This window comes from Talpa occidentalis, unplaced genomic scaffold (genome assembly GCF_014898055.3).
Source record: "Talpa occidentalis isolate TD23 unplaced genomic scaffold, MPIMG_talOcc4v2.1 talOcc4.2, whole genome shotgun sequence".
Lineage (NCBI taxonomy): Eukaryota > Metazoa > Chordata > Mammalia > Eulipotyphla > Talpidae > Talpa > Talpa occidentalis.
This window is the reverse complement of record NW_023602073.1, coordinates 125,927,811-125,955,531: the sequence shown is the minus strand read 5'-3', so window position 1 is coordinate 125,955,531 and position 27,721 is coordinate 125,927,811. Positions and strand designations below refer to the sequence as shown.

General features: G+C 34.9%; 1 protein-coding gene and 1 non-coding gene across 3 annotated transcripts in view; both read left to right on the top strand.

Annotated features, from left to right (window-relative positions):
* Positions 1-27,721, top strand: part of ARHGAP18 (Rho GTPase activating protein 18) — a 172,674-nt gene that overhangs the window by 107,626 nt on the left and 37,327 nt on the right. For both annotated transcript variants that reach the window (XM_054697818.1, XM_037520370.2), the window contains exons 2-5: positions 7,635-7,828; positions 10,624-10,859; positions 14,684-14,747; positions 19,399-19,574. In XM_054697818.1, coding sequence (XP_054553793.1) covers positions 7,635-7,828; positions 10,624-10,859; positions 14,684-14,747; positions 19,399-19,574 — 670 coding nt within the window. The remainder of the gene's footprint in view (positions 1-7,634; positions 7,829-10,623; positions 10,860-14,683; positions 14,748-19,398; positions 19,575-27,721) is intronic.
* Positions 21,552-21,658, top strand: LOC119253584 (U6 spliceosomal RNA). Its single transcript, XR_005127122.1, has one exon. It is a non-coding gene; the product is annotated as a U6 spliceosomal RNA (small nuclear RNA).

The following is a 27,721-nucleotide window of genomic DNA, read 5'->3' as shown; positions in this document are numbered from 1 at the left end:
AAGATTAAAAGTCCTATGATCCTTGCTCCAAGAAACATAGTTTAGTAATAGAGACACAGGTGTGAGTATCACAGTGCCGCATGGCATGACAGTGTGGGGAGACTGAAGCAATGAGGCAATAGCTCTTTTTTCAACCCTCAAGAAGACAACTGGAAAACAGGTTTCTGTTGGAGAGCTTCTCTCAGCATGCAAAGTGGCTGCTGGTGTTTATTTTCCAGGTGGCTCTTCAGCTAACCAGAGCAAGACAAGAAAAGTGGTTTGGAGGTGAACAGCAGGTATAGGGTGTCAGGTAGAGGATACAACTCTCAGTGACAGAGAATTGAATGGCACACCTATGCCAACTCAGTTTGATTTGCTTTGAACCAGTGTTCCATGATCTTGATGTTTAATGTCAGAGCCCCACTGCAAACCCCTTCACCCTTGTCTCAGAAGATGATTTTGACATTAGGATCCAGTGGCTCCCATTTGAATACTTACTGAGTTATCTCTAATTGAAGAGGAAAAAAACCTCTCTTGAGGGAGATTCAGAAAGCTCAGGAACAAAGATAATCTTACTTATGTCCAGAACCAGAATCTGAAATAGAAAAGACCTATGTCTGTTGGCCAGTGACAGCCCATAATTTCCCTCTTATGCACCCTGTGTCTGTACCTAAAAGGGAGGGAAGTGTTTCCAAGTGACTTTATGGCCTCCTGACACTCCCACACATGTGCCTATCTGTCTGGTCTCTCCCCACCCAAGCTTCCCTCTAGACTGGTGGTGGCCACTGTATGGAACCCATCCTTTTAGTGTTGGTCATATGTGAGTTAGTCTTGCCATATTTTTCTGTAAAAGTGATAGAGCTTAGTTTTCAAAGCCAACCCTCAACAGTGCCAATTAGTTGATTGATTTCTGAGTTTTGCTTAGATGATATTGCACAAGAGGACAGTCAGATCATTTGCTCATTGTTTTTCTGTGTGTCAAAATTATGTGAATAGGGCCTTCCTGGTGGTGCAAGGGGTTGACACAACTTATGAAACAATCCACAGCCACTGCAGCACGAGTTTGATCCCCAGCCAGGGAGAAACCCACATGGCACTGCAGACCTCTCCTGTCTCACCCGCTGCTCCCCTCAGCAGTGTATTTCAGTCAATCTGCCTGTTCTGTTCCCCACTCTGTCTCCGCTGGATCCTTCCACCCCTCACACCTCTGGCCTGTACCCCAGTTCTTGTATGCATAAATAAATAAATCTTTAAAAAAATTGTGACTACTTTGAAAGACAACCAAGTGTTCTATAGAACATCTCCATGTGTTCATACCTATATATATTAAGTTACTTTTGTTTTAGAAGGGAAAAACTGAAGGAAATAATGAATAAATTTTAATTTTCTTCCCCAAATGAAAGACGTATTATATACACATCATTAAAATAAGTTTACTTCAAATGTGAAAATTAGCTTAATGTATACTTAAAACTATAATGATCAGTTTATAATTATAATGGTCAGATAAAAGAGAGGAGGAATCCTATTCCTGGATGCTGAAAGCAGCCTGAGTGTGGGGGGGTGGCCCACCTGGTATTGCTTTTCTAATCAACTTCTTACTGTCTGCAGGCATTGTCCGTATTCTTTCTTCTTGGATGTCAGAGCCACTTCTAATAATTACTGCTTTCAGCTAAACAATAGTCTGCATTCACTGCCAAGGGGAAAAAATGACTTGGGTCATTCATAGGCTACAGCTCTTCTAGTCATTCAAAGTCAGTGTATTCTGATGGACAAGGCCATTTCAGAGTATTAATAGCTCCACCAGCTCATGATGGCAGTGATTACTTCTTTCATATCACTGCCAAAATGAAAGAGAAAAATCTACATATCCGTCTATACATTTTTTTTAACCAAGATAGAGAAGCAGAAAGAATTTTTAAAATATTGAAAAAATTTGAAGACTCCTCAAATGAAGTTTTTTAAAAAGTGGGTAAATTTGAGGTCATGCTCAAGAATGACACAAGACATAATTTAGAACATGCATTGGAAAAGTTTTCTCATACATTTGAAAGAGGTATGGTTGGTTTGTTGAATATATCTTCCTCTAGATAAGTGTAGTGGACAGTTTTAAAATGTTAATTATAGACTTTGTCAACAAGGCCACTTTTGGTTTCACTATGTGCACTACAAACTCAAAAAGATTGCAATATGTGATGTGAAAGAAAAGAATAAATTTAACACTTTCTAGCCTATTTGTTATAACAAAATGACTGCTGTAGAAGAAATGAGGACACTAATCTTGGCGCCACCATTTTTTTACGGGGTAACTTTGGGGAAGACTTAATCCTGGGGCTTCATTGACTCATCTAGAAAATGATGGGCTAGGTTTAAACCTTTAGGGTGCAGTGATATTCTAAATTTTATGATTCAATAAGTAGGACTTTAAAGTATACGTGATTATTATGGTAGATAAGTTATGATCTGAGTAAGGACAAAAACCCGAAAAAAAATTAAACCCATTCTGTCTTGCATTTCCCAGTCTATTCACCTCTTTTCTTCTATCAGATACAAATGTAGTTTATTGAACGAATGTGGAGCTCTTTTAGAAGGGATTTTATAAGAAAACAAAACAAAGGCATATATGACTTAGCATCAAAGGATTTGAAGAAAGAGACTTTGGGCAGCAAAAATGACTTTGGAGGGGGCAGAGCTAGAAGACAGATTGGATATAAAATGTAACAATAGGACTCTTGATGAGTAGAGTACACAAAGTAGAGCTGGAGCTGATAAAAATATATGAGTTCAAAGAAACATTCTAATTCCAAATGGATATGCCTTGAGATGGTGGTAGGAAGAGGTACAGATGGCAACGGAACACAAAGTAAGATACATATTTTCAAATAAACTGACCAAAAGGGGAAGCTTAGAGATAAATCTGCCCCTTATAGAAGGTGGATAAAAGCAAATGATCAAAGGCATTGGCAAATCAGGGGTTTTTAGGGACATTTTTATTCTTTGTCATTAACAGTAAATTAAATATGGATGTATCATTGGAATAAGTCCCAGTTTCGATGAAAGGTTGTAAAACTAAACTAAAATAAACAAAAGAAGTAAGTCAAGAGTCACTAGGAAAGCTTGTCTGTTGCTTTTAGTAAGGCTTTCTGGAGTATTGTCCACAGAATTGAAAAGTGCTTTTTCAAATCCATTAGGTGTTGTTTTGAGAAATCCTAGAACAATAATTTTCAGAGGATGGTTCAAGAACACCTAGGGGTCTTGAGACCCTTTCAGGGGTGTAGGAGATCAAAACTATTTTCATAAGAACACCAAGACCTTTTCGATCCCTTTCACTCTCCCCCTGCTCATACTAGAATACAGTGGAGTTTCCCAGAGACTGCATGAGCTACACTATCAAAAAATACCAACTGCAGAAGCAGATGTGAGAATCCAGGTAGCTTCTGTTAAGCCAGACATTTAGGAGAGTTTCAAAAAATATAAAACAATCTGCTCATCTCAATAATTTTTTTCTATATGGGAAACACATATTTTTCCAAAAAGGATGTTTATGTTAAGATGTTTAATCTTATGAAATGAAATATCTTTAATGTTTTCAGTTTTAATATCTAATGATGTCCATATCAATAGTTAATATCTAATAATGTACACATCAATAATATATCTATAAACATAGCTTATATAAACAAAAGCTCTTTGGGGATCCTTGAAAACTTTTTAAGTTTATCAAAAAGTCCTGAGACCAAAAGGTTTGAGAATGGCGGTTTTAGAGAGAATTTCTCTGAGCTGTAGAAGAGGGCATAGGAGTCCTTATTAAAGTATGGGAGGAGCAGGTCTATATAGTTACCAATTATGGACATGTCAGCAATGATGCCAACTCAAGTTTCCTCTTCATGGTTTCCTGTAAGTTGATTGGTATAGAATCTTATTTGATAACTCACAGCAAAGCATTCAAGGCTTAGTATTCCTGGTAAGGCTGGTATTCCTCCCATTTTATGTAGAGGAAAAATGAGGATTAGAGAAGTGATTTTCCAAAATCATAGGAAAGTGAGGTAGACCTGGAACAATTTGGTACTTACATATGACTCCCTGTACATCTGTTTCTGTGTTGTGTTGCACACTGGATTGGTCTTGAATGAAGCATCAGTCAACTTGGCAGAACACAGCAGAATGCAGGGTATCCCTATTTCCTTGGGAAAAACAAATGGTGTCAGACTAGTTTAACATGCTCTATCACAAATAAATTATAAAAAGGCATTATTAATTCCCTGATGTCAACATTTGAAATTCACAAACCAGGTAGAAAAATGTCATAGTAAAATGGGATAAGATGCTATCTGGGGGAAACAATTGTGAGTCACTGAGTGATGGTCCCGTAGGCTACACCATGGATGCCAGGTTTGTAGTGTGTAGTGCACTATGCCATTGAGGTTTGTGTAATTACTCTGATGATCACACAACAACAAATCTCTTTGTGACACCTTCTCATAGGGTATCCCCATTGCTAAACAATGCATAACTGTGTAAGACAACAACACCCCATTTTTATAAACAAAGCATAAGAGCCTGCTAGCAAGGTAAAAAGGAAAGAACATTCCATGAAAGTCCCTAAGGTTCTGTAAAGTGAGTATTTGCTGGTGATGTTAGTGCCCACGAGAGAAAGGCTAAGTGATAATTCTGTGATGTGTTGGAAGGGGCATAACCTGTGCAGTTAGCTAGGAAGCAGTGTCCTTCAGAGAACAGCATTCACTTCTGTTATTAGAGTTGTAAATGGAGAGAAAAGCAGGGATTTTTGAAGAGTGGCTGTGGGGTGTTTAGCACATAGGATTCTGGAGGGTGGTGAGGAGGAAAGAACATAGAACAGTCATTTGTCACCAAGTTGGAATTGGGGGGTTGTTGGTAGTGAGTTGTGGCACAAACTTGCTTTAATTTCAGCATTATGTGTTGACTTGATCTTTTGGTGAAATAGTTCTGTTTTACATTTTGTTATGCCTGGCAGGTATTAATTTACAGAATAAATAAGGTAACATAGTATGCACCTGAAAACCAGAAGTGAGATTACCTGTTCTCTTACCAGGACTAAATAGGCAAGACTTTCAACTATTGTCAGTCTGGAGTATAAAAGCATGAAAAACGAGTACATTCTAAGAAGAGAATTAGTGACATGATGTGTTTATTGATATAAACTATGATTAAACTATAATTAAGGTTGTTAAATTTTCAGAGAAATTACTAAATATATGGCAGACTGATTAAGGAGGGTTGTCAATTATGGAATAGTTACCTCTTTCTCACTCTTCATTCTCTAATATTTAAAAAAAATGTGTTCTTGGAACACTTACCAGTAATTAAAAAAAAAATCCTCTTTTCTATGACTCAGTATCTGTAGGTTATCACAACAAACCTATTCAAATTTTGAACCTTAATCATGTCAAAATATTGAGTTAATTCATCAGCATTAAGTTATTTGATTTTGAAAGCAAGGCTTGATATAGATGATGTATTTCTGTAACAATGCTGTTGCTCAGTGCCTTTGCATTTTTCTGCACATGCTACCTTAATGGAAATTTACTGGAAAATTCTTGTCAGAATAAACACATTCCTTCGGGAGTAAAAGACTTAATGTACTGTTAGTTCAACTGCACCTCTTTCTGGTGAGCAGATAAGCCAAATCGTTTGGCATTAGTCATTATACTTCACACATTCCAAGCAACTTATTGTGGTCTCCATGGGGCTAAGGATTGTAGGAGATAGGACTAAGGTAGACAATCTTACATTCTAATGAGGACTAAAACAAAAGTAAGATAGGGCATTTATATATCTGACATGAAATGAACCAAAGATGAATCTGGCAGATACATTTAGCAGGAATAAGGAATATGACCCATGGTTATGTTCATAGAAATTAAAAATCAATATAGTTGTGTATATATATATATATATATATGTAACTTTTCATTTTTAAGAGAGAGCTAAAATTAAATTCACATTTTAAGAAACAACTGTAAATTTTCAAGAAAAAAATCTGACTGTATAGTGGCCACTGGGGCAAGAGAAAGGGGACCAGAGTGAGGTGGGATAGTGGAATATAGACCAGAAGCTTGAGGTCGGGGGGAGGAAGTAACCCCTGAATTAAGGGTTGTGGGAGGCAAATTATGGGTGATAGAGAATAGAGGTAAGAGATTTACACAAACACGTGTTTAAACGTCCTCCTGTTGGCCCTAGTCTGAACACTCCCCCATCACCACCCCAGGATACTACCTGAAAGAGATTAGCAATTGTTCATTCATTTATGTCACCAGCATTAATAAAGAACTTAATCAAGGTAAAGCAGAAAGCTGTCCTATTAGGTTATTATAGTTACTGCATTTATTTGTAGCAGTAGCCAATTAAATTCTTAGCGTTAGTTAGTCTTACGAATTACTTAGGATTAATCTGTTGGATAGTTTTTATCAGAGTTTTGTGACCTCCCCCCTTCCTGATGTAGTCTCTATTAATTTAAATAATTATGGGGAAAGTTCAATATGTGAAAATGTTCACATACTACTAAAGAAAATTTTTTGCATTACTTTTTATTTTCTACATGTTCAGTTAAGAAACCCAGTTTCATAAAGTATTCTTGGAAAGTCCTCTTGGAAGATAAAGGAAAAATTTGACTAAAATAACAAACACTAATTCACCAACTATTATTTTCCCCACCCTTTGTATTTTAAAGTTTTATATATATATATATATATATATATATATTTATTTATTTTTTTTTGGTGGGACCCTCGCTGGTGGCCGCGATCGAACTGGTGCTGCAGAGGCAGCGGGCAGCCTCGCAACCCAAGGCTCAACCGCTGCGCCACCAGGGGAGGCCCTTAAAGTTATATTTTAATAGTTACTGGATATTCTCAATTATGGGAAGCATCATAACTGAAAATGTTTGCCTTTTTAATAATTAGGCTCTCCGCTTTCTATCTCAATGTTAACAATTGTAAAAAATTTTTATATATGGGTTTTGTTGTCAGCTCTTTTAATTCAGTTTTAGTAACAGGTAGAATAGATTCTATTTACATAGCTTTTTAGGAGATTATTTCTAAATATCCAGAATTGCCAATAAATGAATTTTTACAATGTTTTAAAATATGTATAACTGATGGGTATATTTGTAAGTAAAGATTAAAAGTTGCTTTCAATATAGGCTATAACAGAATTTAATATGTCATTTTTTAAAGTTATGTTTTGGTTTCAGAATTAAAATGGAATCTTAATTAGTACTTCATTCATTGATTGTAGATATTTGGTATATGAATTTAGTTTACAGATAAAAATGATAAGTAATGAAATATTATGTAAAACTTAACCCCAAAATAATCATCTGTAATCACAATTTAACCTGTTGCTTCGTAAGGACAAAGTTTCAGGTTTAAAGGAGTCAAAATGATTTAAGTGGGAATGGAAAAATGATTTATCACATTGTTTTTTGTTCTTCACTGTACTTTTCTGTAAAAAATGAAATTTCTTATTCTAGAAGTATAGAATACTTCAGTAGCACTTCAAGGTAAGGTGTCATGATATACATTTGGTTTTATTAAGTAGAACTTAGGGAGTTATGCTATTTTAGAAACTGTACCACCTACGCATGTGATAAATGAATAACTTTTTTCAATTTATAGTCACAGGTACGGCCAGTATACTATAAATCAGGAAGTCACCAAAGTTACGGAAAAATGCCCATTTGGTCGATCAAGTTCCCAGGATTCTTTGCACGAATTGCCTATGGAGGACTACTTTATGGCAATGGAAGATATGAATATATCTAGTGAAGACAAACAAGATCAAGAGGTGGTAATTGTCAAAGAACCTGATGGTAATAATTAAATAAATGAAACTTTTTGTTTGTTTGTATAGGCATTTATTTATGAGAGATGAATGCATGGAAAGAAAGAGAACAAACTATGTAAATAAACAAAGATAACACAACTGATAAAAGGCTAATGCAAGTTGACTTTCACCTTGGAAATCACTTGTTTGTTGCAAATTTTTGGATGCAACTTCCAAATATGAATGGAATGAATAAGTTCACTCAGTTTTAGATATGGCTAGAATCTTTGGTCTAACCTTGCTATATCATTGATTCTTAGTGTTAAATGTGTTAAACTTGATCTTTGAAATCATCTAAACTTTTAACTTCCTTTTGTGGTATCCTAGTCCATGGTCATTTGGCTTCTAGTGAGTTTAGATGCTGATTGGAAACTTGCTACTTTGCAATGATACTGATTTTCTATTTGTCGGTGAGGTTGAGTTATCATGATCTTAAATAAAATCTACTATAATTTACCTTTGACTCCCTTGCTAGGATTTTGCCCTTTGAAAAAGCAGAATAAGTCTATTTTTAAAAGTTCCTAGCCAAGTCCTTTCTAGAAGGACGATTCTGTCCTTCATTGTGGGTGGTTTTCAAATCTATCCCATTCCTGGTCATTTTATCTTTCAAAACACAGTCCTTAAGATTGGATGCATGAGTTTGGCCTGCTAATCTAAGGGTATAGATTTGGACAGTGGAAGATGTCATAACCTTTTTTTATATTTGTATTTGCTTCTTTCTTATATTTGGTTTGTATTTTCTCTCAAGCCTCTTTCCACTATATTAGTGTCTCAATGACTAAACTTGATGTTCTGAAAGAAAAATGAAAGACTTAACTATGCCCTACCCCCTTTTAAATTTCATTCTGTTTCTTTCAGTCTCTTAAATTCAAATCTTCACTAAGTTTTTGATGCCCAATTCTGGGATCTATTATATTAGCTTGCTTTTTATACCTTGTGCCATTCAGACGTTTGTATATATTTGATGTGTACATTGACATAAATGTCAAAAAAGTATCATACATTCTATTCATTTCTGACCCAATGAATAGTGACCTCCATTTCAACAAAGAACTCACAACTAAATGATATAGGATTGAGTTGTTTAAGTAGCAAAGTCTTCATATATAGGTTTTCTCCCTTGCTATGTATTTCTTGAAAAATCTACCAATAATACTTTAAAAAGAGCTGTGATTTTTCTTAATTTAGCATTTCTTTAACTTGTTAAGGAAAATTACAATCAGCTCTTTTGTGTTCTTTTCCACTTTACTCTCACTCTTTCTCAAATGTGTTACCAACGAAGTTGAACTAGGTTGTGGTAATTAATAATCTTCTTGACCTTTGTGTCTCAGTGTTTTAAGATGGAAGCAGTATTCTGGCAGTTTGCTGAATAAGGAGAAAGTATTTTATAGGAAATGACATTCAAGCCTCATACATAGCCATGTCATTAGCAATTTTATAATTCTCCAAGATTAAAATGAATGCATAGATTATAGTTCATAAATGTGATTATCAAGAACTAGCAATGTTTCTACTTGCCCATATCTTTTCTTTCACTTTAAATTGTTTGAGTTTAACTGCTTCTCAATGGAACATGTGATTCCATAATGCAGTCTTGTTTGCTTTCCTCATGACAGTGTCAGCTTTTTCCTGGTGATTAGGTTTTATGTATCAAAGTTCTGAGTTCTACTTTATATTGAGTTCTACCTTAACAGCTTCTAATAATGATGGCTGACTTTTCATGTCAGTAAACATTTTGTGTTGCTTGGCATGCAGAATGCCTGGTACTATTATACTTCCTGAAGCCAAGGTAATTAATTTCCGCCCCCAAGGAGTTTATATAGTCTACAAAGATAGACAGGCAAAGGGTCAGTGCTGTATCATGTGACATAGGCTCCAATCGAGATCAGCAAAGCTCTTTCCATATAACATTTAGTTATGAGCTGCCAGAAGAGCTATGCTTTAGTTTCTAGATGAGCAGAGTTGACTTGAGGCTAAGCAACAGGGCTATTAAGGTAAAGATATGGGGTATGGACACAGGTCTTTTGTGTCCCAAGTCTTTGGTCTTCCACTTTCCTCCATATACTTGGAGTTTGGAGTGATCATATCTTCATTATCTTCATGCTTTTCAATAATTTCATTGGCTCTCATACAGTATTTGCTTTACTGTTTCCTGCTGTTAGTATTTTGAACTGATTCAGTTATTTAATTAGGTTCCTATATTAAGTTATTTTTTTTGCTAAATGTATTTTTTTAAATTTGTAAACACAACTGATACGCTGACTAGGAGAATTAAAAATTAATTTGAAATTGATTAGTTCCTGATGTCCAGATGCTCTTTATTCTTTGTTACACTCCACGTCAGCAATAGTGAACAGAGAAAATATGTCTTTCCATCAATTAGTGTGGAACTCTGGGGTAGTGCTGAATTTGAGCCAAGAAACGGCTTGCATCGATATCCCCAGCATTGACTTCCTTCTGTAACTTGATGGAACAAAGTTATCTTTTCATTGCTTGCTCATCTCTGAAAAGGGAACAGTATTATCTTCCTCTAGTTAATCTATTGGAAAGTTGTAGAGGTTAATTTCATGTGGAGTCATTTAAAATTTTTAATTGGTATATGTGAAATGGATCTAAAATTTGATATCTTTGTGGCTGGAGTTTATGGCACTTGTCCAAGCTTCTCAGCACTGTGGTTTGGTAGCAATAGAAGAGTTTCAGTGAGAATTTTGGAGCAGCTTAAAAAATATAAATGTTCTCGTATTTTGTAACTGAAATAATATTTTTTCTCTACTGTCTTAGAGGGTGAATTGGAAAAAGAATGGCTTAAGGAGGCTGGTTTCTCCAGTCTTGTTGGAGAATCTCCTGGAGATCCCCAAGAAACCATAATGCTTTTTTCCACGCTGACCAGGACCCAGGAAGCAGCTGTTCGGAAACGAATAGAAACTGTCTCCCAGACCATGAGGAAAAAAAACAAACAGTATCAGATTCCTGATGTCAGAGATATATTTGCTCAACAGACAGAGTCAAGTAAAAAAGTAGGTTTTCTTTTTTTCCAGTAACTTTTTTTTTTTATTTTTTTTAACTTTTTTTTTTTAACTTTTTTTTTTAAATTGAGATAGCATTGGTTTACAACACTGTCTGTGATTTTGAGGTTTTCTTTTTTGATGTTAAAGCAAAGAAATAATTCCTAAGAATCAGCTGGACTAATCCAACTTAATTCAAATGACTGAAAATCTGTGGGCACTTATATGTCAAGCACTAAATCTCCATGCTGGCCACAATCAAGAAGGACTTAATGGCTGTTCTAGAATATATGTTGATGGGGCAAAGCAAATTACACAGGTTGAAATTCAGTACAGTAATACTTGAGATGAGGGTTGGGCATTAAAAGTGACCCTAACCTCCCAGAGGACACAACTGCCAAGTGTCACTTACAGAGAAGCAGAGGTAGAGCATTTCTCTTTATCTGTGAACCATTGTAGCAATGTTTGCTTTTTTCTAGACTCATTTGTGGATCAGTGCAAGTGAAATGTGAGGGAGCTGGTTGTGGCTGATATATAAAGTAGGAACCCTGAAATAATTCCTCTTTGCATACAGGGTGCCTTGTACATAGAAGACTTCAATAAATATTTGTCATGATGATTAATGTATTATTAGCAGAAGCAGTTGGAGTACAGTAGAGGCTGGGGGACTGATAGAGATATCAAGGAAGACCTGGTACCAGTATGAGATCTACTTAACCTAGAACAGTGCTGCTCAAAACAGCTAGTTTGTGAACTCTTCATTGCTTGTCCGTGAGGACACAAGGTGTTTGCACAAAGTATAGATTGATGTCATCAGGAAGTCTTGCTACTTAAAAAAAGAAAAAAAGCATTCTTAGGATCAAAGTTGATTTACAATGTGGCTTGTTGTCAGATATACTTTGAATAACTCTGGCCTAGGAGACCCAGTGGGTGGGTGGAATGAGAACAAAGAAAAGGAATCTTGAACAAAGATTGTCTTGATAATAACAATAATAATTGCTGTCACCACTACTGACTATTACTGTGCTAACTGCTTTTCATGCCTTATTCCATTTAATCTTTACAGCTGTCCTGTGATGGAGGCATTATCATTTCCATTTGAGGCTGAGGCTCATAGATTTTAAGTAACTTGCTCAATGTCCCATAGATAGAAACCCTGAATTTGTCTGACTCTATAAAGTATGTGCTTTTAATGCCTATGCATCCTACTGTAGTTTGGTTTCCATACATGATTCTGATAGTAAGTAATTCAACCACAAGATGATATTTAGCTATAAAGGACAATCAAAAGTTTAAGATTCCTTAAAAGAAATGAGAGAATGAAAGGGCTTCTATTTAAGGTATCTTTCTGTCATGTAGAGGTTTTTTGCTTTTTGTGGATATTTCCTTCTTCCAAAAAATCTTGCACTGCTGCAGATTTCTACTCTATTTGCATGGTCAATTGTGGATCAAATCCAGTCCATTTTATAGGAGTTTGGGGGGTGACTGGATTGCTCCAGGCATATCTCTTGCTGCAGTGAAGCAGTTAAACTGCTAACCATCCAACTCCATTTCACTGGAGTTGAAGGACTAGACAAGGTTTCCAGCTGTGGAAATATGAATAGTAAAAATATATAGTAGTATGACATTTCCCTCTCAATTAAAGAACCCTCCCTGAGGGAGTTAAGAGGAAGTTAAAAGGAAGAGGGGGTAGAGAGCTGAGTTTCTGCAAAATATATACTGTGGGATTCCTGCCAGCCTCCAAGAAGATGTTGCTACTCGGTGTTATAAGCAGCAATTTTTTAGTAAATTCCTGGTAATGTCTAAACCACATGGTTTGAGTCCAAGGTAATTGGTGAATTGTATCATCTGATGGAGTCATTAGTAGAGAAATAGCACAAGTAAATTAAAATAATGTTAACTTGCTTACACTGCAGGCCTTTAATTGAAACACTGCAGCACATTAGAAATGTATCTGCATCTCTCAAGCAAAGAGGGGCCAGCCATCTTCACTTGTAGTTCTTCCGTTCTCAAATAAGTACATATTCAGCTCATCCATTTTAAATGCTGCCCCATGAAGTCCCTGCTGACACTAGGTAATATAATACAGATGTGAATACCATCTGCATTGTCATCTTCAATTGTTACAGAAAACAATTTTGACCACATCCTCCAAAATATGTGCTCATAGGTAAGATCAGATTAGACTTACCACGTTTAGTGTGCTATGGAGGACTAGTGGGATTGTGGGCAGGGCAAGGAGAATAATATTGCTCTGTCCTGAAGGGACTGAAGTAGTGCCATCACCTCATACCACTTCTGTGACTTGGTGGTCATTGCGATATAGTTGATTCTTGAATAATGTAGGAGTTAGCGGTGCTGACCCCCATAGAGTGTAAAATCTGCATGCAAATGTTGATACCCCCCAAACTTAGCTACTAATAGCTTGCTGTTGCCTGGAAGTCTCACTGATAACATAACCTGTATTTTATGTGTTGTCTGTGTTACATACTGTACTCTTAATTGTTATTAAGAAAATCATAAGGAAGAAAAAATACATTTATGGTACTGTATTTATTGATACTGTAAGTTTGTTGTCTGTTTACCAGAAAATCTTTGTTTAAGTGTACTTGCGCAGCTAACCCATCTTGTTCAGGGGTGAACTCTCTGCTGTCTTGTCTCTAAGTGATACACTAATGGACTCTATGTACCTGCCCCAGGGCTTTTCTAGATTTTTCTGAGGCACCCAGTGGAGAGTAGAGTTCTTGGTCAATAGCTTGAGGTGAAATATGTGATCAGGGGATTAGAAAGTCCACCTTCGTTTGTATGGAGGCGAAAATCCAGTAAAATGCTTTAGTTTTAAAATAATGGATTCAAAAGGACCTTTGTGCCTCATTGCTTTAGACTCCCCTTTCTGATTTTGAATTCCTTCTAAAGCCTACTTGGAAAAGAGGAGGTACTGCCTGGCTGTACTTACTGGTGAAGGGAGCCCGCTATGTTTTATCTCATCTATAAACCCTTGCAGGGCTATACTGAGATCATTGCTTCAACCCCTTGAAAAGGAGCACCTTTATTTATCTCACCTTTATTATTAGCTTTTTAAAGATTTGAATAATTCTATTTTACATGTCAACTTGTAATTTTGCTTTTATAACAATATTTTTGAAATAGCAGTTCACGTACCATCTAACTCACCCATTTAAGTCTACTATTCAGTGGTTAGTAAAGATAATAACATATTACAGATTATGAATCATCATCAAGATCAATCTTAACACATTTTCATCATCCCCCAAAGAAAACCCACACACATTAGGGGTCATTCCCCATAGTTCCCTCTCCCTAACCATTCTTTTTATCTCTGACTTGCCTGAACTGCATATTTCACTTAAGTGAAATAGCCTGTATGACTAGTTCCTTTCACTTAGTAAAAGGTCTTCAAGCTCCTCCCTGCTGTAGCATGTCACCACTTCATTTCTTTTTATTGCCCAATAATTTCCCATTGTATGGCTAAGCTAGATTTTGTTTATCCACTCCTCTGTTGATGGATATTACTGGCTTTCTGATATGTTTTTATCTTTTCCCTACACTATACAGTGGCATTCTTGATGGCAGAGACACTTTCAATGTTTTTCATATTCCCCACAGGGTTTAGTATTGTGTCCTGCAAGTTGTGGGTAATTAAATATCTGTTGGATGATAGCTTGATGAGAATAGCCATAGCTCTTTTCTTTCTGTGATTGTTAGCATTCTGAGTACATTTTTTGTACACTAAAGGTTAGCAATGGAATTATTTACAATACTGTTTCTCTGGCTGTAAGTTGGAGATGACTAAATGGCCTGTTTTCTATCTTTAGGCTCCAGATGGCACTGAATCGCAGTCAGTCAGAACACATGAAAACAAATATCAAGAAAAAGATGGTATGTTGAGTCTCTTCTCTTGTATTTCCCCACTTATTAGGATAAAAAACAGATATAACTTTTTAAAACATTCATTTTTGATTCTCAAGCAAATTCTGTTAAAATAAGCAAATTCTCTCAAAATACTAATATAAGGTGCTCAAGTGGAAAATTACATATAATAGAACATATAATAGAACTTGGATTTTTTTTTTAAATGTCCGTGTATCTCTTTGCAGTCTCTCTCCATTGCAATTACCATGTGCCCAGGTCCTATGTAGAAATGTTTACCTCATTAAACATACTCAGTGACTCTATGTAGGTAGTGCTGTTCTTAACATGTTTAACAGATGAGAGAACTGAGGTTTATATATTGCTAGTAGGGCTTTGCTAGTAAGTAGAGCCAGTGAATATAGAGCCCCATTCTCAAATCTGAAGTTCTTAATTCATAAGTGGATTGCTTTCCAGAAAGTTTAGGAAAACTTAAAAAAAAAAGTTAATATTCCTTTAGCAATTTATTATAACTTCCTTTTTATGCTTTTCCTTTGCTATATATTTTAATACAATGATGAGTTATAAATTCAAGGCATGTATGAAAGCAAATATGAAGGCTCAATTTGTACTTATCAAGAAAGAATTTAAAACTTTCATTTGATTACAAAAAGGGAAAATTTCCTAAATTAGGGTTATATAACTTGAAAAATTTAATCTTTAACGTGTTCTTACATAGCACATTATAATAAAGCTGATCTGTGGCTGGTGGATTCCAACTTGAAATTTGCCCTTTTCTCTTGTTTATGTTCTTAAGACTTCTACCTGCAGTGTTAATGCCATTAATAGTGTTGTATTTGGATTGGAAACAGTGAGGGAAGAGTATAATTAAACTGTGGAAGACCGGAAAGTCTACCCAATATTCCTATAAAAATCAGGGATTGGTCCAAAGTGATGTGAGACATTTTTGAGTTTCTAGTATCTGTACTTTTCCTTCCATACATTTTCTCAAAACTTATCTCCTGCAACACTGCCTATAATACACACACACACTTACATATATATAAAATTTTAATAGTAATATTGCATTATATATTAATATGTGCATATACACATGCACACATATATCTATGGGTATGTGTGTATAACATATCAATGTTTACTGGTACATAGACTTGGGGAAACATCCAGTAATTTCATTCTGATATAAAACATATAACTATGAGAAAAACATTGTAAATAGCAAGTACCTTTAAAAATTAAAATATAGGCGTGCTTCTATATTTTTATCTGTAAAAGCACTTCCTTTCTCCTTTCTACTATTCTGTGGAGGTTTCTTTAGTTATATGTTTTATATCAGAATGAAATTACTGGGTGTTTCCCCAGGTCTGTGTCCCAGCAAACACTGAAGTGGCAAGCAAGCTGGAATAGTCAGCACTGGCTTGCTAGAGTGCTGGGTCATCAAGAGAGACAGATGAACCTTTTATGCCACTATCAATATGCTTTGGGGAAGAGTGACTGGAGAGTTCTAAATGAATACTGGGGAAAACATTGTCCTTCCTTGTTTTCCTCTTTTGCCAGAAATGATGATGTAGGCTATATAAATGGAAGTTCTGGAAGACAAGTTCGTTATATGAGTACTTTCCAGCCTGGCTTGCAGCAGGCCAGTAAAATGCGACAAGCATAATGCCTGATATACATCTGCTTTTGCTGGTATTCTATGAAGTGGGCATAGAGCCTCCAATCCAAATAATAAGAATGTGTGTAAAGCCATCCAAGTCACTGAGTATTTGCTACTGCACCTGCTCTGGCCAATGCCATGCTCTCCCGCAAGCCGGTGAATTAACCAGTGTTAGGCTAACCTCCAGAGATTCAGAATGAAATGAATGTAAAACATTATGTGCAGTTCAGAAGTGGAGTGCTTTCTGCTTGAAATCTGCAGGGGTGGAAGATACAGTCTATTTTAAACATTTTACCCACATTTTTATGTAAGTTCAGTGAAAGATACTATTCTAAATGAAAAAGTGACAAAATGTTAATGTTGCAAGTGTTGTCATATTTCAAATTAATTAATCTACTGAATGTCAGATCAACTCTTCACCAAATTGTACAACTCCATACAATTTGAAAGAACCACTGTCTGAGAGACATTAATAATATTAATTACTAATAATGCTCATATAATTTAAAATATTTTCACATTAATATATACATTTTCTTATCTTCTTTGGGTTTCCATGGAGAAAGGAAAATTTAAAAAAAAACAAAGGCACTTCAGAATATTTGGAGTAGACTGAAAAACTTGCAAGAGTTTGATAATATATTTATAACCCAACGCCATTGTCCTCTTGAAAACTAGAAGAGAAAATAATTTATTATTTGCACTTTATCTTAGCATTTACTATTAATTTTTTCTCTTTGAGAATAGATAACTGATTCACTACTTTTACTGGCCAAGTAACTATCCATTTTTTGTAGCAACACCCTGCTATCACCTCTGAATCTGATTCTATCTGCCTTCATTTGTTTAAACATTTGAACCTTTAGATGCTCAAGTATCATACTTCAGCATTTTTGCCTTGTTTTAAATGTGTTCTAGCTTCATTATAATTTCTCTACTCCATTTCAAATTCAGCACAGGACATTTGGTATTGATTATAACTGAGGCATGGGGGTGTTTAGGAGAAAAGAGACAAGTTTTAAGATCCTTGTCTGCAAACAATCTTTTTAATAGATATATTCTGGAAAGGTAGCTTCTAATTTGAGACTATGGCTAATCATTTTGCCCTTCTTAGAATGGTTTCCTAGGAAACCAACAAACATATTCACAGTAAAACATACAACACTGTAAACGAGTGGGAAAATAAAATGAAAATTGTGCTTTGACATTTAAGTTAATGCTTTAAAAATTAATCGTAAAAAAGCATAGTTATTCTAATTAAAAAGAATTGTCATGGCTGCTGGAAAAGCATAAATGGCATTACTGACTGCAGATAGCTACTATCAGGGAGCTTCAAAATTATTCTTATTTTTAGCATTGACATAGGTAAATTTTTATTTACTTACTTAGCTGTGAGATTCCCTGAGGATCAGCTTTATAATTTGTACGGCTCAGTGCAAACTGAAAATGTAGGGCTTTGTGTTCAAATTTTAATTCTGCAGCAGTAGAGCATTAAGTCGAACGTGGGGACCTTCTGAGCATGGAATCTTGGTGTGACTGCACAGGTTGCCTGTGTACAAAACTCACCCTGTTTACTAAACAGGAATGAATAAGACTAGATTTATATTTACTTAAGAATTTTTTGGGGGTAAAACTTTTTTTTAATATAAATGAGTATATGCATTTTTGGGGGGAAGGCAGCAGTTTTAATAATATGTACACAGTACATACCTTTAAAAAAATTAGTTACCTTTCTTTCCTGTCAAATTGTTATTATGTAAGCATATAGGTACACCATGTAAGCTTATTTCAATTCATAGCTACTCACCATGAATTAAAGGCTTGCAGTGAATAAATATAAGTAATCCTGTCATTGGCTCCGTGGTTTTCTTAATGTTAGAGTTAGAACCCAAAACTTACCAAATAATAATATTTGAAAATACTTTCTTCCAATTTTAAAGCTGGTGTTTTCAGAGAGGTTTTTGCATGTTATTTCTTTCCTGGGGGACTAACAACAAACAGATCACCACCCCCCCCCCAAAAAAAAAATAAAAAAAAACAAACAAAAACCCCCAAAGTTAAGCAAAATATATCCTGGAAATGTTGATGTAAGTATCTGAAAAAAAGGTTTATGAAAGTGAGAACTTTCATAATCAGGTTCAAAATTACTGATTCCTGTACCAGGTACATCTACACCTAACTCCCACAGTGATCAGGTTTTGGCACTAACTCTTGTTTTGGAATTTTTCCTGTGATAGATGGGCAACATTCAGAAAGGAAATGCAGGGTGTGGAAGAGTTTACTCCAGGAATCTGGTCCTCATCTCTGGTTCTAAGAGAGATCACCACTAATCTCCTTGCTTTTTTTGCTTTTAATCCCTAATGTAAAATAAATCAATAATTAATTCTATAAATTTTTATGAGATTTTTAATTTTTACTCAGACTTTGAGGTCATCTACCAATGTTTTGAAGTTGGACCCAGTCTAAGAACTGTGACCCCAGAGAAGGATTCACAACTGAACTTAGGCTTGGTAGTCACCACATCCTCTCCCCACCCACGCATCATTATGGGATTTGTGGAGTGTACTTTTCACTAGTAAAATAATCTTTATTTTATTTTTTTAAGGATTTATTTATTTATGCATACAAGAGTTGGGGTGCAGGCCAAAGGTTCGGGGGGTGAGAGGATTCTCCAGAGACAGAGTGGGGAGCAGAACAGGCAGTACACTGAAATACACTGAAATACACTGCTGAGGGGAGCAGCAGGTAAGACAAGATGCACGTTGTGGTTTAGCTCCCTGGCTGGGGATGGAACTCATGTTGCAGTGGCTGGCAATAGCTTGATAGCGCTGTGTCTTTAACCCTTGTGCCACCAGGGAGGCCCCAGTAAAATAAACTTTAATTATTGTTTATAGTAAATAGTGCTTTTCACAAAGATTTTAATAGAGTTGATATATTAGAATTTAAAACAAAAGATATAAACAGAGCATATGAATTGGAGCTCTTGTTTTTTTCTTCCAGGCCAGGCACCTAGCCTAGTTGGTGAAAAGTATCTCAGTACACCAGTACCTGAGAAGTCACCTGTCTATGAAACAGATGTGAACCTAGAGGTGTCATTTGCAGAGCAAGCATGGAATCAAAAAGAGAACTCCAAGGATAAGAGTCATCGGAACAAAGGCAATGATACTCCATTATCTGTACGTAGTAAGATATTCAGATGTCACTAAGCATAACAGTATATTGTTCAAAGAATTTATTGTTCATTAGCTTCTTATTTTGAGAATTTCAGATCCATAGAGAAGTTGAATGAGTAGAATAACAAATACCCATGTAAATAACAAAGATTTTATGTAGATCTAGTCAACAGTTAGCATTTTATAATCATTTTTCTCTTTCCACATCTATCTGTGTATGTATGTTCTACTATCAGATATGCACTCACTTTCTATCTCAACAAGGACATATAAAACAAAGCAGATATAATACTTAAAAAATGTGAACACTAAAACAAAATTACATTTACTATACAGTCATATTAAAATGTGCTCAGTCATTAAAATATTGTCCTGTTGTAGCTTCTTCCTTCTCCATCCTCATCTGGGATTCAAACAAGGGTAATGTCTGTTTGGTTTCCTTGAATCTAGATAAGATCCTGCTTCTTCTTTAATATTTTTGAAGAGTCCAAATCAGATTCTTGATTGCTTCATGACTGGATTCAAGTCAAACATTTCTAGTCAAATGGATGACAGGCAAATATGCCTCCAGTTGCAATATCAGAAAAAGGCAATGACATCACATGATCTCTCCATAGGTGATAGAAGTTTGATGATTTGGTGAAGATAGATGTTCAGTAAATTGCCATTGTAAAGAGATCTTTTTTTGTGAGCAATTAATTACTGATCTGTGCTCCAAGAGACTGACTACCCTATTTGTCTTTAACAATAAATCTATCAACCAGTGATTTCACCCTATATTTGTAATCTTTGCCCAAAAAAAATAACCAGATGTTTGCAAAATGGTGATTTTCTGGTTCTGGAATTCCTTCTATGCTGATTTACTGGCAGTCTTCTGTACCAGTTGCTTTCTTTCTGTTTTCTTTTTTTTTTTTGGTTTTGAATAGTTCTGTGAACTGCTGGCTTACTTTTTATTCCTCCAATATTTATAAATCATTTTTTCTTTGACATTAGATTTTACTAAAATTTAACCAATGGGAGCCCTATAAGCTATTTTATATGTCCTTGTAACATGCTTTCTCCTTATTCTTTTACTTCTTTGCCTTCTAACACAAGATGTTCCAGGCTCACCCTGTACTTTCCTCCCCTAAAACTTTGAAGGAATCTAGTTCTTCAAGGAGCCCTGGTTCCTATTAGTAGCAGACTATATTTAGAAACAAATCTTTATGTACTGAGTGTTCTCATTGCTACTATCTATCATATATATGATAGATAAAACTACATTCATTTTTTATTTAGTAGAATTTCACATGTACAGAAGTTTAAACAATAGTATATGAACTCAATACTCATTACCTCGCCTGAAACATTCATTAACTTATAACAATTAATTCTAACTTATTTATATCCCAAACTGTTTCTTTATTCGGTATCAATTTAAAACATATCTCTGAATTATATTTTGTCACCTATAAATATTTCAATGTGTATTTCTAAAACATAGAGTGATTAAAAATAAATCCATAATTTTTTACCATACTTAAAAAAAGCAGTAATTCTTAATTACAAATATCCAGTCAGTGTTAAAATTAAAATTGCATCACATGATTTTATTTTTTACACTTTGAATCAACATCCAAATAAGGTTCAGGCAATGTATTTGGTTGATATAACCTATGAAACTCTTTCAGTCCCACACTCTGTTCCTTTGCTTCCGCTCTTCTCACTCTTCTTCCTCTTTTATTTAAAAAAAATTGGTAAAATTTCTGTCAAAATAGTATCTTAACTCATAGATTTATATATATGTGACCCGATCCTAGAAAGTTCCTTGTGCTTATCTGGATCTGTTGGACCCAGATCTGTTGGGTTGTCAGATAATTCATGACATATTTTTTTCTATGTTTTTTAAGCAAAAATGTGTGAGGGCTTTTCCAACAACCCAACAGTATAAAATTATTCTTCAGGGAATTCTGGTCCCATTTAATAGAAATATACTTTTGTGGGCTCGCTTTGGCAGTACATACGCTAAAATTGAAACAATACAGAGAAGATTAATGTGGCCCCTGCACAAGGATGATACACAGAGTCATGAAGTGGCCATATTTTATTGTCCATTACATGGAAACCGGACAACATGCTATGAGAAACCATTAGGTTAGTGAGGAAATCAAAGAAGAAACTTAAAAATACCTTGAGACAAATGACACAACTTTCCAGAACAGATGGGACTCAGCAAAAGTGGTATATAGCAACACAGGCCTATATCTAGAATCAAGAAATAACACAAAGAAAATAACCTAATCTCCCATTTTCAGGAACTAGAAAAAGAACAAAAAAAAAAAATCCAAAAGCCAGTAGAAGAAAAGAAATAATAAAAATTAAAGCAGAAATAAATGAAACAAATAAAAAAGACAAACCAAAAGATCAATGAAACCAAAAACTGATTCTTGAAAAAATAAATAAAATAGACATACCCCTAGCAATGCTCACAAAAAAGGGGAGAAAGCCCAAATAAGTAGGATTATAAATGAAAGAGGAGAGATGACAACAGACACAGTGGAAATCCAGAGGATAATTAGAGATTACTATGAACATTTATATGCAAACAAGTTCAACAATCTAGATGAGATGGATAAATTCTTAGATCTATATAATCACTCAAAGCTGAACAAAGAAGAAATGGAAAACTTAAACCAATTACAAGCAGTGAAATTGAGGTAGTAATCAAAACCTTCCCAAAAAACAAAAGCCCAGGACCAGATGTTTTCACAAATGAGTTCTACAAAGTGTTCAGAGATGAACTAATGCCTATCTACAAAAACTCTCTCAAAAAATTGAGAAAAAAGAATAACTACCAAATTCATTTTATGAGGCCAGCATTACACTAATACCACAACCAAACAAAGATAACACAAAATAAGAAAACTACAGACTAATCTCCCTATTGAACACAGATGCAAAAATCTTCAATAATTTCTTAACAAACAGAATCTAACAATTCATCAAAAAGATTATACATCACCATCAAGTGGGATTTATCCCAGGGACACAAGGATGGTTCAACATCTGAAAATCCATGAAAGTAATTGACCACATTAACAAAAACAAACAAATAAACAAACAAACAAATAAATAAATAAAAACCATATGCTCATATTCAAAGACACTGAAAAAACATTTGATAAAGTCCAACATCCATTTATGATAAAGGTCCTTGAAAAACTTAGGATAAAAGAGACATAACATAATAAAAGCCATATATGACAAAACCACAGCTAATATCATCCTTAATAGAGAAAAATTGAAACCCTTCCCATTAAGATCTAGAACAAGACAAGGTTGTCCACTATTACCATTACTTTTCAATATAATAATAGAAGTCCTAGCTAGGGCTATTAGGCAAGAGAAAGATATAAAAGGAATCCAAATAGGGAAAGAAGTGAAATGCAGATGATATGATGATATAGAGTGAATCCTATAAAATACACCAAAAAACTAATTTAAAGAATAAACCAGTTTTATAAAGTAGCAGGTAACAAATTTAATACACAAAAATCAGTAGCCTTCCTCTATGCAAACAATCAATCTCAAGAGCACAAAATTAAAAAAAATATCTCATTTACAATAGTGTGCCCCCAAATTAAATACTGGACTAAACCTAACAAAGGAAGTGAAAGACTTATACAAGGGAAACTATAAAACGCTGTTAAAAAAATAAAAGACACAAAGAAATGGAAAGACATTTCCTGCACATGGATCAGGAGAATTTACATTATAAAAAATGGCCATCTTACCAATAGTAATTTACAAATTCAATGCAATTCCAATAAAAATCTCAATGAGGGCCTCCCTGGTGGCTCAGCGGTTGAGCGCTGGGTTGCAAAGCTGCTCGCAGCCTCTGCAGCGCCAGTTTGATCCCCGGTTGCTCCCCGGCCCTGGAGGAGGGTCCCGCATGGCGCACAGACCTCTCCTGCCGCCTGCTGCTCCCCTCAGCAGTGTACTTCGGTCCTTCTGCCTGTTCTGCTCCCCGCTCTGGCTCTAGTGAATTCTCTCACCCTCCTGCGCTTCTGACTGTACCCAGTGCTTGTATAAATAAATACACAAATAAATAAATAAATACATAAATAAATCTTAAAAAAAAAATCTCAATGACATTCTTCAAAAGAATAGAACAAATATTGATGAAATTCATGTGGAACCAAAAAACAAAAAAAAAAAAAACCTGGAACAGTGAAAATTCTCCTGACTGAAAGAGGGAAGAATGGAGGCATTACATTCCCAGACTTCAAATAATACTACAAAGCCATTATAATGAAAATGGTATGGTATTGGAACAAAAACAGACACATATGGTCAACTAATCTATGACAAAGGAGCAAAGAATATACACTGGAATAAGGAAAATCTCTTCAATAAATAGTGTTGGGAAAACTGGATTGCAACATGCAAAAAAAAATGAAACTAGACTACTATCTCATACTAGATATAAAAATGAACAGAAAATGGATAAAAGACTTGAATGTAAGACTTGATAGCATAAAATATATAGAAGAAAACATGGGGAAAACACTCCATGACGTAAACCTCAAAAATATCTTTGAGTATTCTTTTTCAGAAGCAAGGAAAACAAAGGAGATTAACAGCTGGGGCTACATCAAACTAAAAAGCTTCTGTACAGCAAAAGAGACAATAATCAAAACAAAGAAACATCCTACTGAATGGAAGAAAATATTTGCACACCATATGGCAGATAAGGGGCTGATATCAAAGATCTACAAAGAACTTACACAATTCAGCAAAAACAAAGCAAATGACCCAGTCAAAAAAATGGACAAAAGAACTAATAATTCACTTCTCCAAAGAACAAATGCAAATGGCCAATGGGTATATGAAAAATATTCAATATCACTAGTTATCAGGGAAATGCAAGTCAAAACCACAATGAGATACCACCTCACTCCAGTAAAAATGGCCCACATTAAAAACAAAAACAAAAATGAAAACAAATGCTGGAGAAGATGTGGAGATAAAGGAACACTCTTACACTGTTGGTGGTAATGTAAATTGGTCCAGCCACTATGGAGTGCTGTGTGGAGTTTCCTCAGAACACTAAAAATGGATTTTCCATATGATCCAGTGATTCCACTCCTCAGAATCTACCCAGAGGACAGAAAAACACTAATTTGAAAGGAAATCTGTACTCCTATTTACAATAGCAAGAAATGGAAACAATCCAAATGACCCAAAATTGGCAAATGGATCAAAGAGTTGTGGTATATTTATACAACGAAATATTACTCAGTGATCAAAAAAAAAAAAAAAAAAAAAGACAAACTCGTGCATTTGCAGCTACATGGATGGAGCTGGAAGGGATTATGCTAGCCAAAATTAGTCAGAAGGAAAAACATAAATACCAGATTGTCTCACTTTTGTGGAATATAGAGAAACCAAACAAAAGGTCAAGAAAAAGTCAAAACTAGAAGCTGACCATAGAACGGAGGCACACAGCAAAGTCAAGTCCATCATTACTGATGAAGTGCTTAAGGGTCCCCTGGTACAAGACCTGCAAACAAGGGGTGCAGTCTGAGAGAGTTACCTGATTAATTTGTGGTAGCACGTGGAACCAATGACCTCATGCATTTTGAAAAATGCATGGGAGAGGAGGGCAAAGCAGGGAAGAGATAAACACTAGGGAATATGGTGCTTGTTCACAGGTGATACAGTGGTGGGAGAACTATGAGAACTGCAGTGATATAAGAAAAAAAGAGTTAATCAATGAAAAAAAAAGGAAAAGTACTTTTAAGACTATGATGAGAATATTAGGAGTGTTCTTCCCTTTAGGTTTGTCATTGCTTAAAGCCTTTTCAGAGGATAGAGTATACTTTTATCTTCTTTTTTCTTTGCTGAGAATATTGGTTCTCAGGAAACAGCAGATAATATAAGTAGAATATCACATAATGACTCATTTGTTTTATACTCCATTGATGCCCAGCATTCTCAGAATAACACCACCAGCATAATACCAACAGTGTGATTCCCAGAAAATAAAGTTGTTTCCTTTTCTTTAGTTGTTTCTGTTTTTGGGATATATCCCAAAACGTGTGTAACAATAAAATGATTGTGCTTTAGCTTGCCTATGATAGTTATTTTCATAAAGTTAAGCCACCAAATGCATACCTGGTAGAGCTGTTTTATTTCATTTCATTTTTAATTTTTAGGCATTGCATTTTTCATATTTAATTTTGTTTTGTAAGCATGTAAAATATTTAGGTGATCCAAAACTCAAATCTCACACTATGGCAAGTCTAGCAATTATTCTATTTCCTCCTTCCTTGCCAGATAAACTTCTCTATATTTTCACTTTATGGTTTATCCTTCTGTTATTAGATAAATGATAGCCCACTACTCATTTTTCTCCATTTTGATCATTTTTAGACTTCCTGGTATATTCTGGAGATTGCTCCATAGTGTAGAGAGGAATATTTCCCATTCGTGTTTATAGATAACTGTCCTCCTTTGGGAAGATGTTTTATAATTTATTCAAGCAATCCTGTAGTGGGGGACATCTGGGTTATTTCCAGGTTTTATGATGTATTTTTAAGAATATGTTTTTACACTGAGTGGGAAAAGTGAAAAGAGTATGTATGATTTGATTTAGATGAGCCATGCCATCAGACTATTTTTAGCAAAAGTATCTTTTAAAAGTGACAGTCTTTATCTCAACAGATGAAAAGGATTTAAAATGACTGGTTGTAGAGTTAAAGTGAAGACTCTGTTGAGCTTTAAAGTTGAATTTCAAGTAATAAAACATAAATTAATTTCTACTAGAGAGACGTAAGAACAAAACTTCCTCTAAGTTTATAATCTGCATAATAAACTAACCTTTGATAGGCTACTATCTTAGTTTTGTGACCTTGTCCTAGAGCATAGGTTAGGATATTATTTATCGAAGATTCTGATTTGCTGGGTCTATCATATACAATGGAATTTTAATAACACTTCTTTATCCTACCTTGGAGACTAAAAACATTAAGAATTTATTCAGAAATGTTGGAATAACTATCGTAAAACCCATATACTGGGTTATGCCTACACTGTAGTTCTTACATCTTTATTTGGTGTTGTTGCATTCCTTAATTTATGTTTAATGCAAGTAGATTCATATTTTATAACACCTTTGGTTATCTGGAAACACTGCTTTGTGTATACTTAAGGACAAAAAACTAGACAATAGAGTCCCAAGTTGAGAATTTGCTAGAAAAAGATACACATCTGAAAGAAAATAAGGATCACAAAAAAAAGATCATTTGGGGGTTGAGTGAGAAACCTGAAAACCTATGGCAGACACAAATTTTCTTCACAACACAAAATTAGATATTTAGGGTTACGATCCTGAATTGTCAAGAAAAGGTCAAATTATGGCTCTTGCTATCCATTAAAATAAGTTAGTTAATATTTAAGGAAACCACAAACTTGGTATTTTACTAAAATGCCATTTTTCTGGAAAAGTCATCTTTTGGAAATTATAAAAAAGAGACATTATAATAAAATCACATTTTACACATGGAAAAATCTTAGGTAAGAATGAATTTTCTAGCAGACAAGCAGAAAAAGTCATCTGTTGAAAGCTAGCAGGTGAGAATAGATTCTCTTGCTTTACAAGTGACTTGATGAGTAAAAAGTCAAATCCATCATTACTGATGAAGTGCTTAAGGGTCCCTTGGTACAAGACCTGCAAACAAGGGGTGCAGTCTAAGAGAGTTACCTGATTAATTTGTGGTAGCATGTGGAACCAATGACCTCATGCATTTTGAAAAATTTTATTTCACCCTTTATGCACATTTTTTAAAAGGTAAGAGCTTTTCTTTTCCTGAAATTGCACTGCCTTCTCTTAGCCAAGGAACTGAACCATCTAGTCTATTAACTAAACAAAAAACTACAGGAAACTTCATAAATATTTAAAGCTGTTGCTATGAATTAAACATTGGGATAAAGAACGAACTCCTTTCATTAAATAAAATGTTAAATAAATAAATAAATAAAGCTCCTGACATATATCGTAGGTAAATATACTGTTTGAACTAACAATATTTCAGATTTCTCTAAACATTTGCCTTGAGTAATGCTTTTAATAATTAGATTACATGTGTTTGGCTTATCAGACCAAAGCA